The 25,478-nt window shown below is 27.1% G+C and overlaps 1 protein-coding gene across 4 annotated transcripts in view; it reads right to left on the reverse strand.

The window, feature by feature from the left end:
* The window catches only part of LOC142328856 (major facilitator superfamily domain-containing protein 6-like), a 189,754-nt gene that overhangs the window by 94,234 nt on the left and 70,042 nt on the right, over window positions 1-25,478 (reverse strand). For 2 of the 4 annotated variants that reach the window (XM_075372964.1, XM_075372965.1), the window contains one exon: window positions 10,585-15,428. The exons of the other annotated variants lie outside the window; for them this stretch is intronic. In XM_075372964.1, the coding sequence (XP_075229079.1) occupies window positions 15,346-15,428 (83 nt within the window). In that variant the 3' untranslated portion in view covers window positions 10,585-15,345. Of the gene's footprint in view, window positions 1-10,584; window positions 15,429-25,478 lie in introns of those variants that run through there. 4 annotated transcript variants of the gene reach the window in all.

Here is a 25,478-nt window from a genome sequence, read left to right on the forward strand (position 1 = left end):
ATGTAAACCCTTGGCATCTTACAAAAATTGCCATAATTCTTACTTGCAGAATTAATGAAAAATCATGACAACAATTAAGTTGATTCCACATATATATAATTTTTTTTTTATATGTATCATGTTAGAAAACCTACATGATTTTTTCCCCTGTAAGAATTAAGAAAAAAATGTTCTTGACATAAAAAAGGCACTATCAAGATCCAGAATATAAATTATATGAAGTTGTATGCTTTGTTTTTAAATCTGGACTCAAATGAACTCTAGGTTTTCAAGCCAGTAACTGTGCATATTTTCTTTGCTATATGGGGGGAACTGCTCTACTCATCTATCATTTTGGTTTATTTTCAACATATTTTTAGATTTTTAAATTTTTTATAGATATCAAACTAATGTCAACATGAAGGTTATTCATAAAAATCTGTATATCACTTTTTAAAGATAGTTCAAACAAATCACCTCTTATGTCTTCTATTAAAACCTTTACATAAAAAAGTAAATTCTAAATACCTAATTTCAATTTCATTTTTTCATAATTCCACTAATAATATCACAATATTCATCTAAATTCCCTGAACAACTCTTTTCAAATTTTCATCAATTCAAATCACATCACATTTATTTATGAAAGGAAAAGTTAAAAACATTATTATTATTAAAGATAATAATATAATTTATAAACAAGGGTAAGATTATTCAAGAAAAAGGTGATTGGTGATTTGGTCAGACAGAGAGAATGCAAACATTTTTTGGTATAAAGATATCAGGCAAATGCTTTGGATTTAAAGACATTTTCATAATTGCCTATATAAAAAAAACATTCCTGTTTAAATACAAAAACTTTATTTTGAATATATTAGTGCACTTGAGCTGTTTCTCTAAAGATTTTAGGTAATCATTTAAATAGATTTATTACTATTTTATGTTATATTGTTGCTTAAAGTTAATCTGCATTTTTTTTCTTAATTGTAATTATTTGTGAAGAATAATTATTATAAGAAGAAAAGGTTCTTTAGGTTTTTGCTAAGGTAAGTTTGCTGTATGTTTTCTTTTATAAACTCTGAAGAAAAATTTACATTCATTTTTGTTAAGTTTTTGCAATTTTCCATACACCATACACCATATACAGACATGACTTTTCTGTAACTGCATATTTATGAAATATTATATCAATCAATAAATAAATTTTTGCACGTTTATTTTCTAACTTATAAAATAATATCGTATAAATTATTTTATTTTTTTCAAAATAAAAGTAACTGACACTTATAAGATTTCATTTTGTTTTAGTAGTAGTAATAGTGGCAGCAGCAGCAAAAACAGTACTTGGCATTTAATTACTCATGATCTATTCTTCCAAAAAGCTTAATAGTAAACTGTAAAGTTGAACATAGATTAAAAACATAAGGGATTTCCTTACAATTACCATTCTCATAGCAACTGTGGCAATTTGTTTTTAACTATTGGATTTTACTCCACTGAGTTGACAGACATATTACAATGCAATAAAAAATGCTATCATATTTCTATAAAATAAAAATCAGTTAACATTATAAAAATGTTTAATTTAATACATATACAATTAATAATGAATAAGATTCCCTGGTCCAGTTTCTAATACTGCATGTTCAAACTTCATGTTACTAATGCAATTATAAATAAATATAAAAATTGTTTCAATATATTACACAATAAAACAATAATTGAGTATAATATTATTTAATAAATCAACTGTTATCCATATGCATGTAACTAATGAAATACACATTACATATTTTGTTTGTTAAATAGTATGATTTATTCATATGACATATACCAAAATAACTTATAAAATGATTATGATATACCCACATGCACAAAAACAAACACACACACACACACACACAAAGTTTAAACCAACAATAACCATACAATACACAATACTACAAAGATTATGCAAATGCATGAATTCTAACAGTCTTTGTTTATTAATGTACTATATAATGAGTTGAAAAGCAGCCTTTAAGTTATTGAGAACACTTGTAGTAGAAGAGATAAGAGAATGGATACTGAGATCATCAGTTAATACTTAGCACAATTTTTTTTGTCAATGAACAGAAGATTACAAACAATTGACTATTAATTATTTTTTTTAATTTTTATTGTTAAATAAATTTGGCTACATAAGCTTAGAAATAATTACAACAATGGATAGACAATTTACAAAAAAAATTACATATATTAAACAATGCTTTTAAAAAAGCATTTTAATGCTTTTTTAAAGATATTTTTAGGTGATCCACTATGTAACATTATTGATCCAAATACTGATTACATCATTGTATTTTTTTAAATCTCTAGTAAATGTGAATAACCTCTAGGAAATATATACTTTCACTAGAAGGTTAAGTATTCTACTAATACACTGCAATTAAAAACTCTGGTATATATTCATCAGTGAGTTACACAACCCTTACTAAGATTTTTTTTCATATTTATAGTAAATGTTAATTCCATGCCTAATACTTCCCCTGGTTTTGAATACCGCTCATAAATATTTACAAAGAAATCTGCATTACTTATTTATTTATAATCAAAGTAAAAACAGCCTTATGCGCAATTGTAGTTACTTAATAAGATAAATTTTGTACATATTAAAAATACAAAGTCTAAAAGGGATTCAAACCCAGAACCTTCTGGATGAAACGCAGAGACACTACCACTCAACTACAGCAAGTACAACATATAAAATGTACTAATATGAATATCAGACTATTATAATAAATTTAAACAATACTAATTAAAATATTTAGAACTACTTTGAACTTTTTGCAAGTCCATCCTAATGTTCACATCCAATATGTTTCTAATAATTTTCATTAACACCTTACCTTACAGTTTGCGATTTACTTTGTAGTTATTTTTTTATAATTAGTAACTTCATTTTACCCTTAGTATTATTTAATGTGTTCATTAATACATTACATATTTTATATTAAATTATATATTTAAAATAATTAATATGAACTTATAATAATTAAAGTGCAAACATTTAGAGTATAATATATGAGTGTTACACTTTGGATATAATATATGAGTCGAAATCAATTGAAATGTGTTATTTGGCATGAAAAAGTGTATTCTGAAAGTAAAGAAAGAGAGCTGGATACAAAATACTGTTAAAATGTATGTCCATAATGCTTTAATCCATAATAAAGCTGTTTTAACACATCTGTAATTTGGTAGATAATTTTTTCCCATAATTATGTAATTACCTCAATATGATTTAATAAACAATCTTCATCTGTTTTTCAGTAATAATTATTGACTGCAAATAAATCATATAAGGAAGAAGATATCAAAAAAGAAAAAACAATTTTTAGGGAGTATCCTCAAGTATGAATTGACATAGCAAACAAGAATATTACAGGAAACCAACTGAAGAGCAGATATTATAAAACCATTGACAATTTAAATTCCAATATTTCAAATTTCAAATCCATTCTCTGACCTCATGTTCAATATAAATGTAACAATATAACAAAAATCCACATAATAATAATAATAATACAATATGTTATGCATATCAAAAGTATAGTCCCATTCAAACATATGTGCTATTATGTATGTACATTTAAGAAATTAAAAATATTAACAATTATCACCTCAATTTTAAACATTTTACATCATTATACAGAATTTTACAAAATATATATATAAACATAGTATTTTATTTTTAATAAAAATACAATTATTTTTTTTTTATTATGTAATGGTAATCGTGAAAATTTTTAATACCTTTTAAAACCATTACTATTTTTTGTCAGAAATGTAACTTAAAACAGATAAGTTTCAAACAGTAACTCGCTCTCTTTTAATAGTAATCACCTAAATAATGCAGACTTCAATAGGAGTATTTCATAAATCAAGATTATTGGAAATTAGGTGGGTAAATAAAATTGAAACAAACTGTTAAGAGGACTAGCTCAATAAATTGCACATTAAACATAAAATTTTGTAAAAGAACCATGTGGAGAAGGTAAAAAATACACAGAAAAACAAAGATTAAAATACACAAAACAATGTTAATGTAGGATACAATAACAATGTTAAATAAAAAAAAAAGAACCAAGTAGAAAGCAACTGAATACCATCAAACCAGTGACTAATTAATTTATAAAAAATAGAAAATACAACATTTTTTTACTGTAAACATTAATTTTTTTATGCAACTTATCAAAAAGTGATGCAAGGTTTGTTTTTTCATTCTAACATTCTTGCATTAAGGCTATTTCAATCATTATTGCAACAAACATTCTTGCTTTAAGGCTATTTCAATTTTATAAACTTTCAATCATTTCTTACAACAGATACACATTAATATTATATACCAGTGTACCACAAAGTTATCCAGGGAATTTCATAACCTATTCTACTCAAGAAAATAATGGAAAAAATCATATAAACATATGTCCAAAAAATTCTTCATTTGCGAGATACGGTAGTGAAACATTTCACTCAGATTTCAGCTACCCTGGTTAAATAACAATGTACTGAAATTTTTAGGACATTAATAACGAGGCAAAATTAGTAATTTTTGATGTACAATAACATTGTTACATGGATAATAAACACATAAAATTTTTAAACCAAACTTGTAGAGAATTTAATTCTGAACAAAATGGAATAAGATGTTGAGTAAAACAGAGAAAAGTTAAAAAAAAAATTAATTTTAATTAGAAACAGTACACATTAGAAACAGTACATTAGTCAGATTTATTATTAGTCATTAGTCGAGTACTTAATTAACGCAAGCAAAAACCAAATTCTTTTTTAGTAATGTGGAAACTTTGTAAAACATGATTTAGGGTTATAAATTGTCATTAAAAAATTAAAAAAAAAATAAAAATGTAAATTACACAACTAAAATAAATATAAATCACAAGTAGAATAGGTTATAAAAGTCCAGGGAGAACTTCATGATACACTTGTACGTATATTTATTTACACCCACACGCACTCACACACATTAATATATATGTCAACTTCAATTACTATTAATTATATATTGCCTAGTCACACAAGAACCACACAAAAATATAACTGTATTTTACAATGAAAGAAATAAAATATAACACTAAAATAAATATAAAAATTAAAATAAGATATTTAAGAAAGCTTCTACCTATTACAAACTTTAACCTTGTCACTTATAAATAAATACTTAACCAATTATGATACAGAATCTGAATTTTTTTGGTAGATTTACATAAAAACTTTTCTTGTATAAAATCTGTGATGTTAATGGATAAATTATATTATACTGATATACCTATATGGTATACACTATATGTATACACATATGTTTATATATATATATTACTTTAATATTAATTTTTTATAGTCCATATTTTCTCTGTACGTAAATTCTAGCTAATTATATAATACAAACTTATTCAGCCACTCCACAAAGTACAGAATTAAAGAATATTCTTACCTTACTTTTTTTTCATTAAAGCACTTTCGGGTATAAGCCCATCTTCAGTAATGTTTTTTTATACATTTTTTTTCTTTCTTACATTTACACATTAGAATACATATGATACGTGAGAATTGTAGAACAAATATTTGCTCAGTCAATAAAAAATTTTTTTTTTTTTTTTAATTTAAAACGTAATAATATTTAAAATTTCCTTTAACATGTTGTCAGTATGTTAACACAGTACTGAATTCTTTTAAATATTAAATAATCTCTTTTAAATATACATTTTAAATAAAGTTTTAAATTTTTTTAAAAAAATTTTTATTGACTGAGCAAATATTTGTTCTATAAATTTTAACGTATCATATGTATGTGTAAATGTAAAAAAGAAATAACTTTAAAAATCATTACTGAAGATGGGCTTATGCCCTAAAGCGCTTTAATGAAAAAAAGTAAGATAAGAATGTTCTTTAATTCACCCACTGAGTGGCTGAATAAGTTTATATTATATTTATATATATATAAATGCCTGCTGGATGGATTGGACTGATTTTTTTTTTTTTTTTATTCTGCTCAGAATGGCCTGCAGATGTTATCAAGCATCTATGTGGACCTTCAAAGTGATTTTTCTATTAATTATAGCCTCAGAAAGTTCTTCAATTAAGGAATAAATGAGGATTTCTCAGAGACTCAAGTTTGGGGCCTGATGACGCTTGATGATAACATATCTGCAAGTAGAATTTTAAAAAAAATTACCCAATCCGTCCAGTATTTTTTTTTTTTTTTTTTTTTTTTTTCCACACTGACTGGAAATAGGATTTCCAATTTTTTTTTAAATATAAGATTAGTGAATTTATCAAAATTTCACATAACTTATTACAAATTTTTTCAAACTCTGATGGCAAAAACAAAAAATAAATTCAGAATCTGAACAAAAATCTGATTGTATAAATTATTGTACATGATGTAAAAATTGATTTACTACATCACTCTGCATTAGAGAAAGCAATTCTAACCTCTCATACCTCAGATGTTTTGCATGCATTACAGTTAAAAACTGGGACAGATAGTATGAAGTAAATCACTTAAGTATCTCTTTCTTTTGTGAAGCTACATTATATTACACCACTTCAACTCTGTAGAAAATTACCTATTAAAAAGAAAAAAAAATTATTTGTTCCCAAATTTTATAAAAAATATTAAAAAAATTTTCTGGGGATTGGGTAAGGCAGCAGACTAATTGTTCTGTAATAGCTGGAATATCTAAGGAAGAATGATCCTGAAAATTGAAGGATGTGAAGTAATAATAGACTTGTTAGTAATTAAAATCATACATAAAAAAATGTTCTTGTTTGTTATTTAAATTAAACAATGCTGAGTGCAGTTTACCTGTTTGCTGTTAGTATTTATTAGTGGTTAATGACTAAAGTAGTTATTACTATTAAAAATTTATATAAATGTTTTTTATGTACATATTTTTTTCCATCTATTTAAAAAAAAAATTAAATGTGTAGAAAAAATGTAAATTTAATTAAGAAAAATAAATACGAAGCAGATAACTTAAAAAAAACTGGATGAAAAAATATAGTGATATTTACATTCTCTTAAAATAATTAGCCAGTTTTTAATTTATTGATAACCATTAATCTAATTCTTTTTTAAACACAACAATTTTTGTTTACTGTTTATTAAAACGCTACTTTTCTAAATTATGGACAGAATTATTTACCAATTTCATAATGCTCCAACTTAAGGTTGCCAAATATGTTTTTCCTATATAACATTTTTCTGTAACATTATATGCCTTTATTTGCCTCATTAAATGATTCCTTGTTTTTTTAATACATCAAATTAATGATGTCCTGGAGAATTTTAAAATTTTTTATAAGTTAATGCAAAAAAAATATATTTCAATTACAGAAACTGAATTCTAACACTGTCAAAAACACAACCCAATGGTGTAACTTAGAATTCAGAGAAAAATATAACTGATTGTAATATCTCCTACCTACAGCACCCCAATATTATGTTTAGAATAGTTTGGTTTTAGCATCTTAGCGTTCATTTGTCGACTCCATCTTGACCATATTGAGCATGATATACTGCTGTCTAAATATACTGATTCGGAAGAAGCTTCTTATCAGTGCTGTTACTTCCTGTATTGTATTAACACAGACAATATTGAGAACATGATTCTTTCTTATTTGTGGACTATTAGTAACACCTAACAGTTTATTGTACCCTTTAATTAAGCGTCTATTATACAAAATTATTTTTGTTGTTCTTGAATATACAAGTAAGCTAATGCGGCAGATGTTATTACTGCCAATTAATAATGCGCTACTGCAAAGATGAATTCAGATTCTCATCCAGATCCTAACCTAGTCTAACAAGGATGCTACCAAAAAAAAAGTTCTCCATTATCAACAAATTTAGTTGAAGAAATGGGAGGAAACTTTGCAAATGGGTAGCAACAGGACCCACAGAAAATTGTACCTACTGTAAATTATGCAGAAAAGATTTTAATATTAGTCATGGTGGACAGTTTGACCTGAAGTAGCATAGCAAATACAAAGGACCAAAAGCAAATGAAAAAGTAAATCCAGGTACCAGCAATTTATCTAATTTCTTTGTTAATCTAAAGAAGCCATCAGAATATTATGCTGTTACAGTGAGTGAATTATCATTGGTGTATCACTGTTTTAACACAACCTATTCTAGTTTAGACTTTACATCAATTCTTATAACAAAGGAAACAGAAAAAGTTTCCATGTTTATGTTAAAATATTTTTATCAATGCAAGGAAGTGGAAAACGAAATATTGAATTTTTTTAGAATGTGCTGTTGTGATTTCTGAAATGCTCGTGGACAATCTCAAAATTCAGCCTCTTGAAATCAATGAAAGCAAAAATGTGTCTGCCTATAGTGCAGATAATGCAAACGCCACTTTTGACATGCATCGTTAACTGTTTCAGATGCTGAAATCAAAAAATGGTAATATTGTGAAACCATATCCTACATAATGCAATGAAATTTGGAACTAACAGTTGCATTTTTCAGTACAACCAATTTTCAGTGTATACCAAGAGAAGAGAACATCTTTTTTTTTGATTTTATTGACTTACAGTTGAGTGAAGTGTTATGACATGTTCCTACAAGATGGTCTTCATTAACACCAGCAGTAATTAGAATGGTAAAGAACTGGTCTGCTATAAGTGGTTACATCAAAAGCACTGATGATTATTCCAACATTTATTTTTAGTTACAATCCTAACAAAGAAAGCGGTGTGTTGATATATTTGCATTTCTTTGATAATGTTGGAGAACAATCACTACAAAAATTCTGAAGAAAAACTATGTAAATAAATGTTTTTGAATCATGAATTTCCTCAGAAATAAAATTAAGCAAAGAATAAAAATATAACTATTTTGCTCCATAGTTAACCAAAATAAAAAACAGTAATTTTGATCCATAGTTAACCAAATCCTAAAATTTTTATTTCAACATTGTAAATTAGAATTTTCAATGATCTTAGGTGAATTTTACAGCAATCTTCCTTCAAAGTTACCTTGGAAAGAAATATAAATATACTGTATAAATATAAAAATAAATGAACAATTGCAGAACTTTTTGTTGTGACAGGAAATTGAATATAAGGATTAGAAAGTGAAGTGGAGTTATTTAGCTTAAGATTATGTGATTTGGATGACCTTAATGAAGAATTCTGTGAAAATATTTGAACGACTGTTCAACATGAAAGAAATGACCCAACAAAAACTTCACTGTATATTCTAAACGTTAATTGGATTTTTATTTAGCACTCCAGGTTCAAGTGCTTTTGTTGAGAGTATTTTCATTAATGAGCAAGATAAAGACAGATGTGAGGAATGTTCCTGTGAAATAATAAAAGCTGAACTCAAAGTGGTTGTGAATTTTGATATGCCCAGTAAGGAGTTTTTAGAACATATAAAAAAGGATGTGGGACTGTTAACAGATGCAAAATCTTCATTAAATTACAATTACAAGGCAATAAAGATCTGTGCAATATATTTTTTTTTGTTTTGTGTTGCAATTGTTCTTAAATGAAAATCCACAAGTTTTCAATTAAATTTGTTCGTTTGTTATATGTAAATTTTGAATATAAATTTTATAACACTAAAAATCTTTCTTTTTATCTTCGAAAAATCTGGCAACCCATTCCAACTGGTCAAAACATAAACAAAAAAATTTAGATACAGTTCTATTATAATTTAATTTTAAAACAATTTGTTAAATACAAGAAAAAAATATTGAAATTAATTTAACTATATTTAAAATCAAATAACTGCATAAATTATATTTTTCTATTTTTATAAATACTATAATAACAGAATAATGTTCTAAAGTTAAATAAAGAAAATTTTTTTAACAAAAAAATTATTTTTCTGTCGTTAAAATTATAAGATTCCTGGAAAAGGAAATCCTCATTACTCACACAGATTACTGACACTACCATACAAAACCGGTTCTTCACTATAAATAGCTTGGTAGCAATTACATATACAATCTCCTGTAACTTTCCACCCTACACCAACCACCATCAGTACTGCTCAAATGTAAGTAATTTGGTTTATTTAATCTCATCCAAACATTAAAAGCATGGAAAGCTAACAAGCAAACACTGAAGAAACAATAAACATTACATTTTACTATTTATTTTAAACAGTTTATATATTGTCCAAAAATCTTTTGCAGAGAATGAAAATGTTTCCTACTTTCATCAATCATACATGTTTTATGATTAAATCATACAAGAAATGTGATCTAAATTATCAACATACATTTTTAATTAGCACAGTAAACAACAGATAATATACAACAAAAATGTAACTACCACAATAAACCCAAGGCTGCATAAAAACTTAAAACTATACCAATCTGTCATAATTTGATTAACATACTTTACGAAATTATTTTTAGGGAAAACAATGCAACTAAATGAGTTTCAGGTAGTTAAGTCAAGATCATGGATACTGGTGTTCTTTGGTAGTTGGGTTTAAATTAACCACACATCTCAGGAATGGTCGACCTGAGACTGTACAGGACTACACTTCATTTACATTCATACATATCATCCTCATTCATCCTCTGAAGTAATATCTTGTGGTGGTACGAGAGGCTAAACAGAAAAAGAAAAGAAAAGGTAGTTAAGTCTGATGCAAGTCACATCACCTACTTTTGCACTGTTGCTAATGAGAAATGAGCTAGCTTTACTCAGTTTTAATAGATGCATATAAAGTACATCCTACCAATCGTTGTACTTTAATTCTGTAGTGATGTTTAACTTTTTTATGATACAAAGAAATAGATGCTTTACAGTTTTTGTTTTTTCTTGATCAAATCTTTAATAATCTGTTATTTCATACAATTTTAAATATACTTATATATTTAATATTAATATTTAATATATTTTATATTTTTTAAATATACAATTTTTATAATATACAACTAAAAATTAGCTTTTAAAAAACTCAGCATTATTATTTTATTATGGAAAGTATATTTTGATTTTTTTTTAACAAAAAAGGTTATTTAAGGTTTAATTGGTTTCTTTTTCCTATGCCAACCACAAATCAGGAGACAATTTTGATTTTTTTCTCAGCATTTTATCAGATTCCCTTATTGGTCATGGTAAAAATAAAAAAAAGGACTTAAGGGAGTATGCCCCATAGAGTATAATAAAATTTTAATTAATTTAGATAAACTTTCACATATTTCTTAGAAAGAATTACTTTAATTAACAATCAAAATAATTAACAAAATTCTATCCCAAAATACTCCACAATTAGATATTAAAAGTACAATATAACTACTTTCAAGTTTTAACAACAAAATAAATAAAAACTTTAAAAATGAATAAACTGTCAATTACAATCATACGTAACATATTCATCAGATGTAATAAGATAAAAAAATGAAATTAGCCTTTCTTAAACTACAAAAAGTAACCTATTTATTATTGGAATACATGATCATAAAAAACTAATAATAATACTGTACTATAGAAGTTGAAAATTTAATAACTCAGGTGGAAAAAGGAAGAGCACCAAATGACAGAAATATCTTCTTATATTTATATATATATATATATATTGTAAAACTCAATACTGTAAAAATCAGATAATATTAAATTTATGAAATAAAAGCAGAAATTAATAAAAATTAAGTTAAGTAATAATAAAATATTCAAATTTTGCTATCTACAATCATAAAAAAATTACATAATAATATTAAAATAACTACAGAACACTAATTAATTTAAAATAAAAGATATAAAAACTTTATTCGAGTCTGTGCTAACTTTTACTCTCAATTGTGCTTTCTTAAATACCTCAGAAGAAGCTAGATTTACAGAGATAGTTCAAATGCAAGTATTTATATTTACTTGAAAATAAAGTGTGATGTAGAAAATTTAAAAACTGTCCTGTAGTAATAATTAATTTTGATTTATTTCTAAATTCATATTATAGAAATTAAAATAATATCCTAAAGGAGACCATGTGCTTAACACTACTCTTAAATTTTCCACTGGTATTATATATTTTATTCTAATAAAATAAATAAATAAAAACAAAAACTTACATCTACTAGAATATAAAAATAAATACTTTAATACAAACTATAACAATTTTTTCTTTTCAAACATTAATTGTGATACTTAATTTTATTATATTGAAAAAGCCATTGTTTGTGATATTATGCCACTAATCAAATGCTTTTTGACACACACTATATATTATGCAGAAAGAATACAATGCATTTTTACAAAATATACCTCCAAAATTATAAACAAAATTAAGGTATTTACATTATTATTTTTTTTTCAGAAAATCTGATCACTTTTTGTAATAACAAAATACTCTTGTTAACAGTCTGTAGATTAAATGATCTTTCTACTGTTGTTATTGGCTTCTCCCTAATTCTTTTCCAATGAGCGATATATACAGTGCACAGAAAGCACCAGCAATTGATGAACACCTCCTTTCATTTTTATTTTTAGTTTGGGAATCCCTGTTAAAAACTTTGGAATCTACTGATTGATGTTTTCTTACGTTTTTGACTGGTGTTACCAGTGTAAAAACATGGATTTCAGAAATTTATATAAAGATAATCCACTAGTTAGAGGGCTGACAGAAACAAAAAAGAAGTCTTCTTTTGATTGGGAAAGAAGCAAGAGTCTTGAAATGTTTAACAGGAATAGAATAATAGCATCAATAAATATTGATGCTATTATGCACAAAATCAGTCGACATGAAGAAAATACTACAGAAAAAGAAATTAATGACAGAAAAGCACTTATATTACAATGGAAAGAGAAAAAAAATAAAATGAAAACTATGAAGAACAAGTAAAAGCCATTTGTTGTTGGTGTAATTCATCACAGTGTAGCTTCTCCAGTATTTCGTGATGTTTCAAATGTAAATAAAAATAAATCACTAATAAAACAGTTTCCTTAGAAATATTAATCTTATAGAGGATATATTTCATTATATAAAAATTTATTAAAATGTGAAATAATTTTTTTATCAAAGTTTGTTATCGGCAGACCTTAATTTTAGTTTTTATTCAAACAGAATCATCTGCTAGTAATGATGAATGTAGTTCTGCTTTGGCAAAAATTATTAGTGATCAGCATGGTATGAGTGCACTGTTCTACTTTACTTCTTAGCAGAATCAATAGGCTGGGTAACAGAGCATCTTTTATGTTTACCTCTACTTGTAACGAAGGGACTGATCACTAAATCAATAGGTAACTGAAGAAAGAAGATTAGTCTCTGACTGATTAACCTAATTCAATTTGGTTTGATCTGATTGTTTAATTTTACTTGTTTCCAAGTTAATTACACCAATTTTATTATTTTTTGATGCATCAGTATACTGATACTGATGCATCAAAAAGATAATATATAGAACACTGGTTCTGTATATTATCTTTAATTAGTCTTGCTTGACATCTCATTGGCCTTAAATTTTCCCTTTATATTTTCTTTTTGTTGAGGTTGAAGATGTGAAAGGAAACTGTTTTATTAGTGATTTATTTTTATTTACATTTGAAACATCAAATTACTAGCAGATGATTCTGTTTGAATAAAAACTAAAATTAAGGTCTGTCGATAACAAACTTTGATAAAAAAATTATTTCACATTTTAATAAATTTTTATATAATGAAATATATCCTCTATAAGATTAATATTTCTAAGGAAACTGTTTTATTAGTGATTTATTTTTATTTACATTTGAAACATCAAGAAATACTGGAGAAGCTACATTGTGATGAATTACACCAACAACAAAAGGCTTTTACTTGTTTTTCATAGTTTTCATTTTATTTTTTTTCTCTTTCTATAGTAATATAAGTGCTTTTCTGTCATTAATTTCTTTTTCTGTAGTATTTTCTTCATGTCGACTGATTTTGTGCATAATAGCATCAATATTTATTGATGCTATTATTCTATTCCTGTTAAACATTTCAAGACTCTTGCTTCTTTCCCAATCAAAAGAAGACTTCTTTTTTGTTTCTGTCAGCCCTCTAACTAGTGGATTATCTTTATATAAATTTCTGAAATCCATGATTTTACACTAGTAACACCAATCAAAACCATAAGAAAACATCAATCAGTAGATTCCAAAGTTTTTAAGAGGAATTCCCAAACTAAAAATAAAAATGAAAGGTGTTCATCAATTGCTGGTGCTTTCTGTGCACTGAATATATCGCTCATTGGAAAAGAATTAGGGAGAAGCCAATAACAGCAGTAGAAAGATCATTTAATCTACAGACTGTTAACAAGAGTATTTTGAAGAAACACTCAGTAGATAACAGAGAAAAAATTGAAAAGCAAGTCATATTTAAACATAGTTTTGAAATCCATTCTAATAATGAAGATGGTCTTACACAACTTTCTCCAATAAAGATGATAAACAATATTATAAGTTAGTGCTTTCTGATTCTCCTGTAAAGATTGCTGCAGTTGCATTTGGTGATGAGATTACACAAGCAATTGATCGGTGCAGTTCTCCAAATAAAGCAATACAGTGTCTGGTTATGATTTGGTTACCCCAAAATGTTCCCTTTGACGAACTCCAGAGCCTGGGTTCACACCACGCCGATCATAAAGAATTTTAGCCAAAGCAGAACTAAATCCATCATTACTAACAGATGATTCTGTATGAATGAAAACTAATTCCATACAAGTGCTTGTGTGTATAACTTGCTCAAAAAATTAAGGTATGTTGATAACAAACTTTGATAAAAAAATTATTTCACAATTTAATAAATTTTTATACAATGAAATATATTGTCTATAAGATTAATATTGCTATATTGACCACAGATGTTGCATTTCACATTCTATTTTTATATATTAAACACACATTTTAAGAACAACATAAAAAAAAATGTTACACCAAAACTAAGTTGCAAGATCAGTGCTTGGTGATGGTCAAGATATTTAGCCCCCAAAAGCTTAACACATTTATGAAAAATTACAATACTAACCAAATAAATAAAATATTCTATAATATAAATATGTAACACCTAATTAATAAAAAACAACAACAACAATTATAATAATAATAAAACAAATGCATTAAAAATTATAAGAATAATTACTCTTGGATTTCAACAATCATCAAAATGTAATTATTACCATTATTATTACATAAGAAAAAATATGATCATGTTAAACTGCATCAAATCTAACTAACCAATGTTTAAAACTGTCATTGAAAAAGTACAAAATTAAAAAATAATATGTAACAATAAGCCATGAGGGTTCAATTAGATGATGTCCCGATACCATAACTTGAGGAACTAAGACTCAACTGCCATTGAGATGTTATGCTTTCTCAGGAATTTGTAAGTTCGCACTGATCTGCTAACATGCTAATAGCATCATTTGGACTCGCATATCTTGCAGAATGGTCTATACCTAAAATAATACGTTTACATAATATTATAAACAATAATAACAAACATTAATAATACTGAAAAGGATGTCACATTTAAAACTTTTTAAAACTATGAAATAAAATATTATTTAAAGTGATTATAAATATTAGAATCACTATCACAACATATAAAAAAAAATCTGATGTGGACACCACATGACTTCCTTGGATGCCTATTAAATTACATATACACATTTTTTTTTTTTTTTTAAATGAAAAGTACATACAATTTTGTCATTAATAACTTGATTTTTTTTTTTTTTAATCATTGAATTATTATTTATTGTAAAAATCTTTTTATAATCAGAGGTTAATAATTATTAATAAATCAATATATTTAAATTAAAAGAAAAGTTAAAAAAAAGAAAGGATGAAGTCTGATTTGAACCGATGTACCTTACCCTGGTAAGACAAAATATTTCATTAACTAAAGTTTTATTTGGCTATAACTCTGGAACCAATGAAAATAAGTATCACTTATGACATATCGTTGGAAAGCTCTCAATGAGAATTATTACTGCAGTTAATAAAAAGTCCAAAATCTAAATGTTTTTGGATTTCTGACTTTTTAGAACACTTTCAGTGGTCCAGTTGAATGCAATCAAAGGGGAGGTGCACAACTAGATGTTACAACAGTCCTAAATCCAAAATTTCAACATCCTTCGGCTAACTGTATTTGAGTTATGCAAGATACATATGTACATAGATACGTACAGACATCACGCTGAAACTAGTCAAAATGGATATTTTCATTGAAATCTGAAACTAAAATTTTTCACGATCACACAATACTTCCTTTACATCATACAAGTAAAAAAAAAGTATTAAATGAAATGAATTACAGCCTACATATCATAAACTACAAAAGAAGACATAAGAATCCTGAGTAAGACAATAACTCAGGCTACACCCTAGTGCTTCCCCAATATCAGAAATGTCTCAAGAAGTAGTATACTAGAAAGTGAATGGTATGAGATCTGTTCAGAAAATAACTGATTTTATTTTTTTAATATTTATTATTAATTTTACAGATTATTGGTCCATATTCCCTTCAATATACTCTTCTCTCCTATTCACTCATTTTTCCCAGCGGTGTTTCCATTTCACAAAGCAGTCATGGATAGCTTCATTTGAAATGGCTTTCATCTCTGTGATGAATTTGCTTTAATGTCACCAATAGTCTCAAAACTGCGTCCTTTCATCATTGATTTTAATTTCATAAAAAAGAAAGAAACCATTATAATCCTTTGCATGATTGTTTCATTGTCATTGGCTTGTTTAAGAAGTTGCCAACAAACGTCCACTCGATGTTCTTTCTACTGGAACTCTAAGCACGTTCAATTTTTCAATCAAAATGTCACAGCATAATACAATTGAGATGCTTATCTCTTCTGCAAGTTTTCTAACAGTCAATTGGTAATTTGCATGCACTAGATCGTTGATTTTCTGAATGTGAGTGTCATCAGTTGAAGTTGAAGACCTTCCCAGTCGAGGGTCATCTTCAATTGACTGACGACCACTTTTAAAACATAAAAGCCATTCATAACATTGCATACAACCCAGAGCATCATCTCTGTAAGCTTGTTTCAAAATATGAAACATTTATTTGAAAATTTTCCCATTTCACGCAAAATTTTACATTGTATTGTTGCTCCTACAATCACACATTAAAAAAATTGCTACTAACATTTAAACATGTTGCACTCAAATAACAATAACACGAAAATTAAAAGAGATAACTAGAATCCAAGAGCATGTGATTATAGAGGAGGTTATGTGAGACACAATGCTGCCAACCGCATGTCACTAAATATCTCTGCTGATGTGTAGTTAAAAATGATCGGCTATTTTCTGAACAAACCTATTATATGCAGGTACGAAAAAATGTCAACTGCCAAAAATTTGAAGAATCTGTTCTCATAGGTCATTGAAGTAAGAATACTGAGTGTTTACTGAATTTTTATTGGATAATGGCTGTAGCAGCTGATAACACTTAAATAGAAAAACGTTTGTTTTTTTAGAGTGAAATATGACAGATATTTATACTAAATCACATAATTATGTTCAATTATGTACAATAAGGATAACGTGAGAATTTAAGCTTAATAAAATGAAATTTCTCAGTTAGCAGTTAACAGCATTAAACTGATAGCTGTTCTTCATAATTCAATAAAATTACATAATTATTTTATAAGTAGTTTTTTATTATCACATAACCAGAAAGGTTGTCAACCTTTCAGGAAAAAAACAGACTGAAAGAATCACAGATACAAATACACCAATTTGTGAATAATTTAAACCTAACTTTACCTGGATTCACCACCATAAATATGAAGATACGCAATAAATATGAAGATGTGCAGTTTATTGCACATGCAAATTCATTATTTTTTAAATTATTCTATCATTCATTCATTCAATAATCACATTTAATCAAATATATAAGTAGTGATGTTCCATCACATTACTGAATCATTTTAAAAAAACCTTCCCATCAATTTATTTAAAATAAAATTTAACTATTTATTTTTAGAGAAATATGCAATATGTATTACAGTGTGAATTTTTAAAATTAAACAACTAATAAAAACCTTGAATTTCCAGCATCTCTGTTAAATATGTACGTACATATGAGTTTAAATAACTTTCATTAACAATTCCTGAATTCAGATTTATTTTGTGGTTATTTTTTTTAGATTTATTATCTTCATATACTTTCTGTAATACTATTTCTTTTTTTTTATAATTTAAATAATTAGTATAAACTTTTAATAACATCAGTTTTTTATTTTATAATCAATTAAGTATTATGCGATGCCACTCTAATCACGGTTTTACCCAATTTTCCTTTTTCAACCAGGGCAACTCTGACAATCCCTTCTTTTCAATCTGGGGAGTAGAATATCTACCCATTCCTATCACAATACGTATAGTGTTCTACCATATAATGATCAGAATAAAATATTCATTTATATCATATGCAGGTGTGCTATTTACTTCTTTGCAACCTATTAATAAACTGCTCTAAGTAGCCTATCAAAGCAAGTTCACTACTGCTTACAACAAAGTTTTAATAACATATACAAATACACCATAATTTGTATTTCTTCTTCTTATGATTTGGCTGTTTTCATCTTTTGTTCTCAATATTGAACCATTAATCACTAATATTCCAGATGATTATTTCAGGATTAAGTACAGCAGCGAGGAAGAAATACTTGTATTTGTTAAATAACTATAAATCACTGCATGTACGGAAAAAAGCAGAGAATTTTATAGAATTTCTAGAATTATGAAATGTGTCAAGTACTCAAAGAATTTTTGGGTAAGTAAGAAGAGATTTAAACCTAAAAATTTCAAGTGTAATCAATAACTAATGGCATAAGATTAGGTAGTATATTTTCTCCTTAATTGGGTTTTTTACGGATTTGCATACACAATTCAGTGCTTCACATATTGTGAGTTAGATGGAAAAATTAGAATAGATGAGCCACAAAATATTTTGTAAATAACTAAACTCAACAAGGTCCCCCCCAACTTTTTGATTGATTGATTTTGATTTGACTGTGAAAAAGAACTAGCTTCTGTTACAATATCTAAACTATTCGTGGGTGTTTATTTAGACGACCAGTTCAAATGCTAATATTACAATACCGGGCAATGATAACATGAAAATGTTTTTCGCCCCCCAGAAAAATAAATTAAAAAAATAAAAACTGAGTAGGATTCTGATAGGGATGTACTAGAATTAAGTGCTATAAATTTACTTTTCCAAACTAAGAGAAATGAAGAATCATTTTTGTAGAACTCAAGGTTGCCTGTGACAACAAACAAGAAAGCACTTTTGTACAAGTAATATACAGAGTATATCACAAACTTCTCCTGGGACTTTCATAACCTATTTTACTTGTGAAAGTAATAGAAAAAGTTCATATAAACATATGTTCTAAAATGTTTCATTTGTGAGTCACAGCTAATGATCACTCAGATACTCTGGTAAAATGAGGTCGTACTGAAATTTTTCAATAAAATTAACAGCATTGTAATAACAAAAACATCATTTATAAAATAAAATATCTGAAGAATAAAACATGATATTTTAGAAATAACGGATGATACTACTAAAAATTAAAATAATTAAATTTAAGAACCCAGTAACCTCAGATCATAACAAATAATACCCTTCAATGTCATTGTTTCTTACTTTAAAGCCTACTAAATTTCAGAATCTAAGAATGTAATATGTCCTTTAATAGACTTCACTACTGCTTTCTCTTACTTTTTTTTTACAACACCAATAAGATATTAACAGCTAAAATTAATATAAATAATACTTATTATTTATAGTACTTATTTATAATACTTATATTTCTCATATAAGAAATGATTTTAATAGTATAGAATAGCTAAAATAGATCATAATAATTAATAAATGATTAGCTATGATAGCCCAAACAAGTATTCCTATGTGACCATACATTGGAATACAATACTAAGATTGCAAAAAATACATTTACAAAAAATGGTGAAAACATAAATTTTATTGACAGTGTAATCACTACAATACGCAATGCATGCGATCAAAATTATTTCCAATTTGATAATAAATTTTGTGAAAATATCAGGTTCTGAAAGTCCAATAAGATCCCCTGCTAACTCTAAACACATAACAATTATTATCATCCACAAAGATTATCAACACAAAAATTAATTCTTCTATGAATTAGCACAATTAATTCTAACACGACATAAAAAGTTGTTAATATAAATTCCAGAAGTAAAGAAATGTTAAGAAAAAATTTAATTTTATATAAAAAAATAGCCACACAAAATGGTTACTGCATTGATTTCATCAGTTACGTATTTAAAGGATATATACAAGGGCTGTTTTTTTTCAACCTTCGATCATGCATCTAAGTAAACAAGAGAAAGGCGGGAGCCAAGTCTGTGCATCGTGCAATTGCGCCACCCCCATTACAACCTCTGCCATTGCTGGCTCCATTGCATCAGTCTGAGCCGAGCAATGGGCAATTGAACATAGCCTCTATAACTGATGCTCCTGCTAAGTGTAAGTTGCGAAGTGTGATATGTTTTTTGCAAGCAAAAGGATGTAGTGCTGCTGAAATCCATTGCAGAATGAGCCTAGTGTGTGGTGAAAACTTTATAAGTGATGGTAGTGTACGGGAATTGTGTAGGAAATTTAAACAGTGAGCAGATGTTCATGATGAAGGTGGGCAAGGACATATGTCTGTCACTACTGTACACCTGGTTGAGCATGTTGATGATTTTGTCCGTAACAAACAAAGGTTTTTACAATAAGTGAACTTTCTGCAGAAATCTCAGAAATTTCAAGGTCGTCTCTGTACACAATTGTGACTAAAACCCTAGGATACCGGAAACTGTGTGCACGCTGGGTCCCAAAAATGTTGAGTAACAATCACAAAACGCAACAAATGGAGTCAGCCTTATGTTTCTTGGATGTTACGATAATGAGGGGGAAGAGTTTTTAAAGTCTATCGTTACTGGCAATGAGACTTGGATCCAGTATGACAGTCCAGAAACCAAAGAACAGTTTAAGCAGTGGATGCACACTTCTCCAAACTAGCCGAAAAAGTTCAAACAAACACTGAGCAACAGGAAAACAATGGCTACAGTTTTTTTGGGACCATAAAGGTGTCTTGTTGGTGGACTTTATGGAGCAGAGAACAACAATAACAAAGGAAGTTTATTGTGAATCTATGTTGCCTCTGCAGAGTAATCCAGAACAATTGAATAGATATGCTGTCATCCGGTGTGGTTTTTATCCATGATACTACATAACCACACTGTGCCAATTTAACACAAGACCTTTTCAAACAATTCAAGTGGAAAGTTTTCAACCATCCACCGTAACAAGGATAATGCTAGTGCTAGGTTCAGACCTAGCACCTAACGATTTTTCAACTCTTTTGAGAATTGAAGGCATGGTTGGGCGGACAACTCTTTGCCACCAACCACCAACGAAGAACTTCAGGTGGCTGTCAAGACTACCTTATCTTACTGGTGGCAAACTTCTTTGAAGAGGGTATCAGAAAGCTGGTGTCATGATATGACAATTGCCTCAATCATGTTGGCGATTGTGTAGAAAAATAAGTTAGATAACCTCAACTTTTAGTAATAAAATCATTTTGTTATATCAATGTGCCTTTTTTTTATACCCCATCGGAGGTTGAAAAAAAACAGCCCTCATAAATAAGAACTACGATTTGTGTAATAACTTCATCTACAATTTCATTAAAACATTCTTTCCACAACCTAATACTACAATAGAAAAGACCATTTTAAAATCTTAAAATAATATCTTGTCTTTGAACCCAAAAACCACATAAGAAAAATTTAATAATTACTACATTAAAAAACAAACCAAATGAATAATAATTTTATAAAAGTACTATCTACAGAATTTCCTGTGACTGATGTGAATTGCATTAGAAAAACCAGCTATAAGAATGCATGCATTTAAGAATGATAACTGTAAATTATCAAATGTAGTGAAACATTTAATTAAAAATAAACACAATCTTCGATACAGAAATTAAAAAATTTTAGAGATTAATAATAATTATGAATTAGAGTGAAAAATTATACATTTACAAATATAAATATAAAAAAGATTTATGAACCACCAAATTAATTATCAGAGTGATTCATTCTCAAATGCTTTAGTTACGTAAGCAACTTATCTAAGTCTATAACACTGATTGTAAAATTTTCATCATCTTACTGTTCTACTATGTATAAAAAAATATTTTAAGATAATATTTAGAAAATAAACCATTTATATTTTCTGTCCTATGAATGAATTCAAATATTTATGCCAGATTTCAATAACTTTCTCAATGCATTGTGCAAATTATAAAATCTATAGGGAAATGAACAGAAAGAAGATTTGTGCAGTCATAAACCAGAATTGAGGTCTATATAACAAAACTGTTAATACTGAGATCACCATATAATGTGTGGCAAAGTAAATCTGTATCAAGGCATTATTATCACAATATGACATTATGTTTAAACACATAATATATTAAACATACGTTTTTATCACACTATTATTTTGTTTTCGATTAATTATTGTAAAATTATACAATTTTACACTAAATACTTTTTTTATTTCTGTCAATGGGCAAGATATTAGTTCAAATAATATATATTCAAATAGTATTTCAAATTAAAAAAATCTGATGTGAATACCACATGACTTCCTTGTATGCCTATTATTTTGCTGTACTTCATTTAAACTTATTTTATTTGAAAGTGAGATACGACCCTCCAGTTCTTTAATAAAGTGGACAGTCACACAACTGCATTATGATGGACACCACATTGCATCACATTTTTTTGTGATACCCGTATCAGCATTTTATATTAGTTTATATAATTATTTTGTTTCACATTGCTCAAGTAGATATGTAGTGTAAGTGAGAATGTGAAGGATCCGTAACCTAGCAAATATCGGTTCGAATCCAACTTAATATATAAATATATTTTTTAACTTTTTTTTTAAATTTAAACATATTGATTTATTAATAATTATTAACCTCTGATTGTAATTTTTTTTTAATTAAAATAAGTAGTATATAAAATTTTATTTCACTAATAACTTCTGATTTTTTCTTATTGTTATTATTGAATTATTATTTATTGTTAAATTTTGTTTTACAATCGGAAGTTAATAATTATTAATAAATCAACATATTTAAATTAAAAAAAAAGTTTAAAAAAAATATATGTATATCAAGTCGGATTTGAATCAATATGCCTTCCCCTTGTAAGATCTAAATATTTCATTAATTAAAATTTTATTTAACTATAACTCTGAAACCAATGAAAGTAAGTACCACTTATGATATATTGTTGAAAAGCTCTCAACGAGGGCTTATTACTGCAGTTAAGAAAAAGTCCAAAAATCAATTTTTTTGGATTTTGAGCTTTTTTGACCCAGTTGATTGCAATTAAAAGGGGAGGTGCAACTAGATGTTACAATAGTCCTAAATACAAAATTTCAACATTCTACAGCTAACAGTTTTTGAGTTATGCGAGATACATATATACAGACATCATGCTGAAACTAGTCAACATGGATTCAGGGATGGTCAAAATGGATATTTTTGTTGAAATCTGAAAACCGAAATTTTTCATGATTACAATACTTCCTTTACTTCGTACAAGGAAGTAAAAAACTAGTTATTTTCTGTACACTTGGAAGTACAGTTTCACACCATTTTGGATCTATTGTGCAGCTTCAGTTTGAAAATGTTACAGGTAGTACCTGTTTTTAAGCATTTAGTAAACCATCTTTGTATTATAAAATAACTTATTTTAGAAGCATATTTCCAAGTATTTAGAGAAAGTTTTATAAATTTCTCTTTTTATGTCTTTCAAGCATTTCTTAATTTGTAGATTTAAACTTTTTAAAACTATTCACTGCATTTCAATAGACGAATTATCAATAGGTCACTGATAACCATTGTTAATAAATATTAGTAGTTGCAAGAAGAATAATTTTAATAAATCAATATTTGCAATCAACAGAGCAGAAGGGTTCTCTATTTGTCACAGATTAGAACAATAATTTTACATACTCATTACTAACAATATTTCAATAAACAAATCAATGCTAAAGTGTAACGGTTGGCACTACAATCGAAAAGTATCATTTCAATAATTGCAACACCAACAATTGTTTAAAATTTTTCAACAGAACAATAATTAAGGTGAAAAACCATAACCGATACATACCGCCAACACAATAAATACATTTTTAAGAGCTCTATAAATAAAAAATCTATTAATCAATTTTTACTTAATTCAAGTCCCCTACATGTAATGACATACAGTTTACATATTATCATTAAAAAATAGAACAAAAACTAAATATTAATAAATAAGTACAATAAATAAACACACACAGAACTAATATAAGTTAACAATTGGTAAGTGAATATAAAGGAAAAATGTTAGAAACACAGTCATGAGCTCTGCTGTCTCCCATCATGAGATGTACAGACATGCTTAAAATTGAGTTATTAGGAAAGAGGTTCTATCAACATACTTATGATTTTTTATATTAAATTTCATTAAATAATATTAAAACCAACAAACAATGAAAGCATCAGTAAATTAATTAATTCCTACAGATATCCTAAATACAGTATATTCACTAGCTGGTGGAGAAGAAATGGCATTCATACAGACAATACACATACTAAATAACACAATTTTTATTCTCTAGCTTCACAACCGGCTGTCCAGGAAATTCACTGATGTTAATATAATGGTTCTTCCATATGTTAATATAATGGTTCTTCCATATGTAAAAACTTACAGTAACAAAAGTTGGATCAAAAGTAAATTTTAAACATATAAAAATTAATGCAACCACCAAAACAAACATCTCTCAAACTACAATTATCTCCAAAGCAATTATTAGAAGCTTTTTTAAAGAGTAACACATCATTATTTGAGTAAAAAAATAATTTGTTTCTGACATAAAGTTTGGCTTTTATATAGCATTTAAACTGATGCTATAAAATATGGTTGTAACTGATACCATATTTTTCACTGTTCATCAAATGCTGAGCAGCTCGAAAACATCACAGAGTGTAATGACTATACTCTTTTTTATGACTTGTCCAAGCCTTTTTAACTACATTTAATATTAATCAACTCTTCTTTCTAAATTGCAGACTCAGGAAAAAGGAATGTTTAAGGTATATGGTTCAGGTCTCACTATTCTGAAAGTTATTAATATTAGATAGATGAAATAATGTGTTTTACTGACTGGGAAATAATAATAAAACATGTAATGTACAACAATCGGGTTCAAATTTATACTAACCATCAGGATAAATAGCTTAAATAATGAGTAACTTTTGTTACTTAAGGTGATAATTAGTTAGTAGATTAGATCTGGAAAACAACACCCTTACTTATGTTGATAACTTTGTTGATAGCTTGTGGTTTAGAATGAACAAAATTGTTTTAAACTG

The sequence above is a fragment of the Lycorma delicatula genome, chromosome 8 (assembly GCF_047948215.1).
Source record: "Lycorma delicatula isolate Av1 chromosome 8, ASM4794821v1, whole genome shotgun sequence".
NCBI classification, from domain to species: Eukaryota; Metazoa; Arthropoda; class Insecta; order Hemiptera; family Fulgoridae; genus Lycorma; species Lycorma delicatula.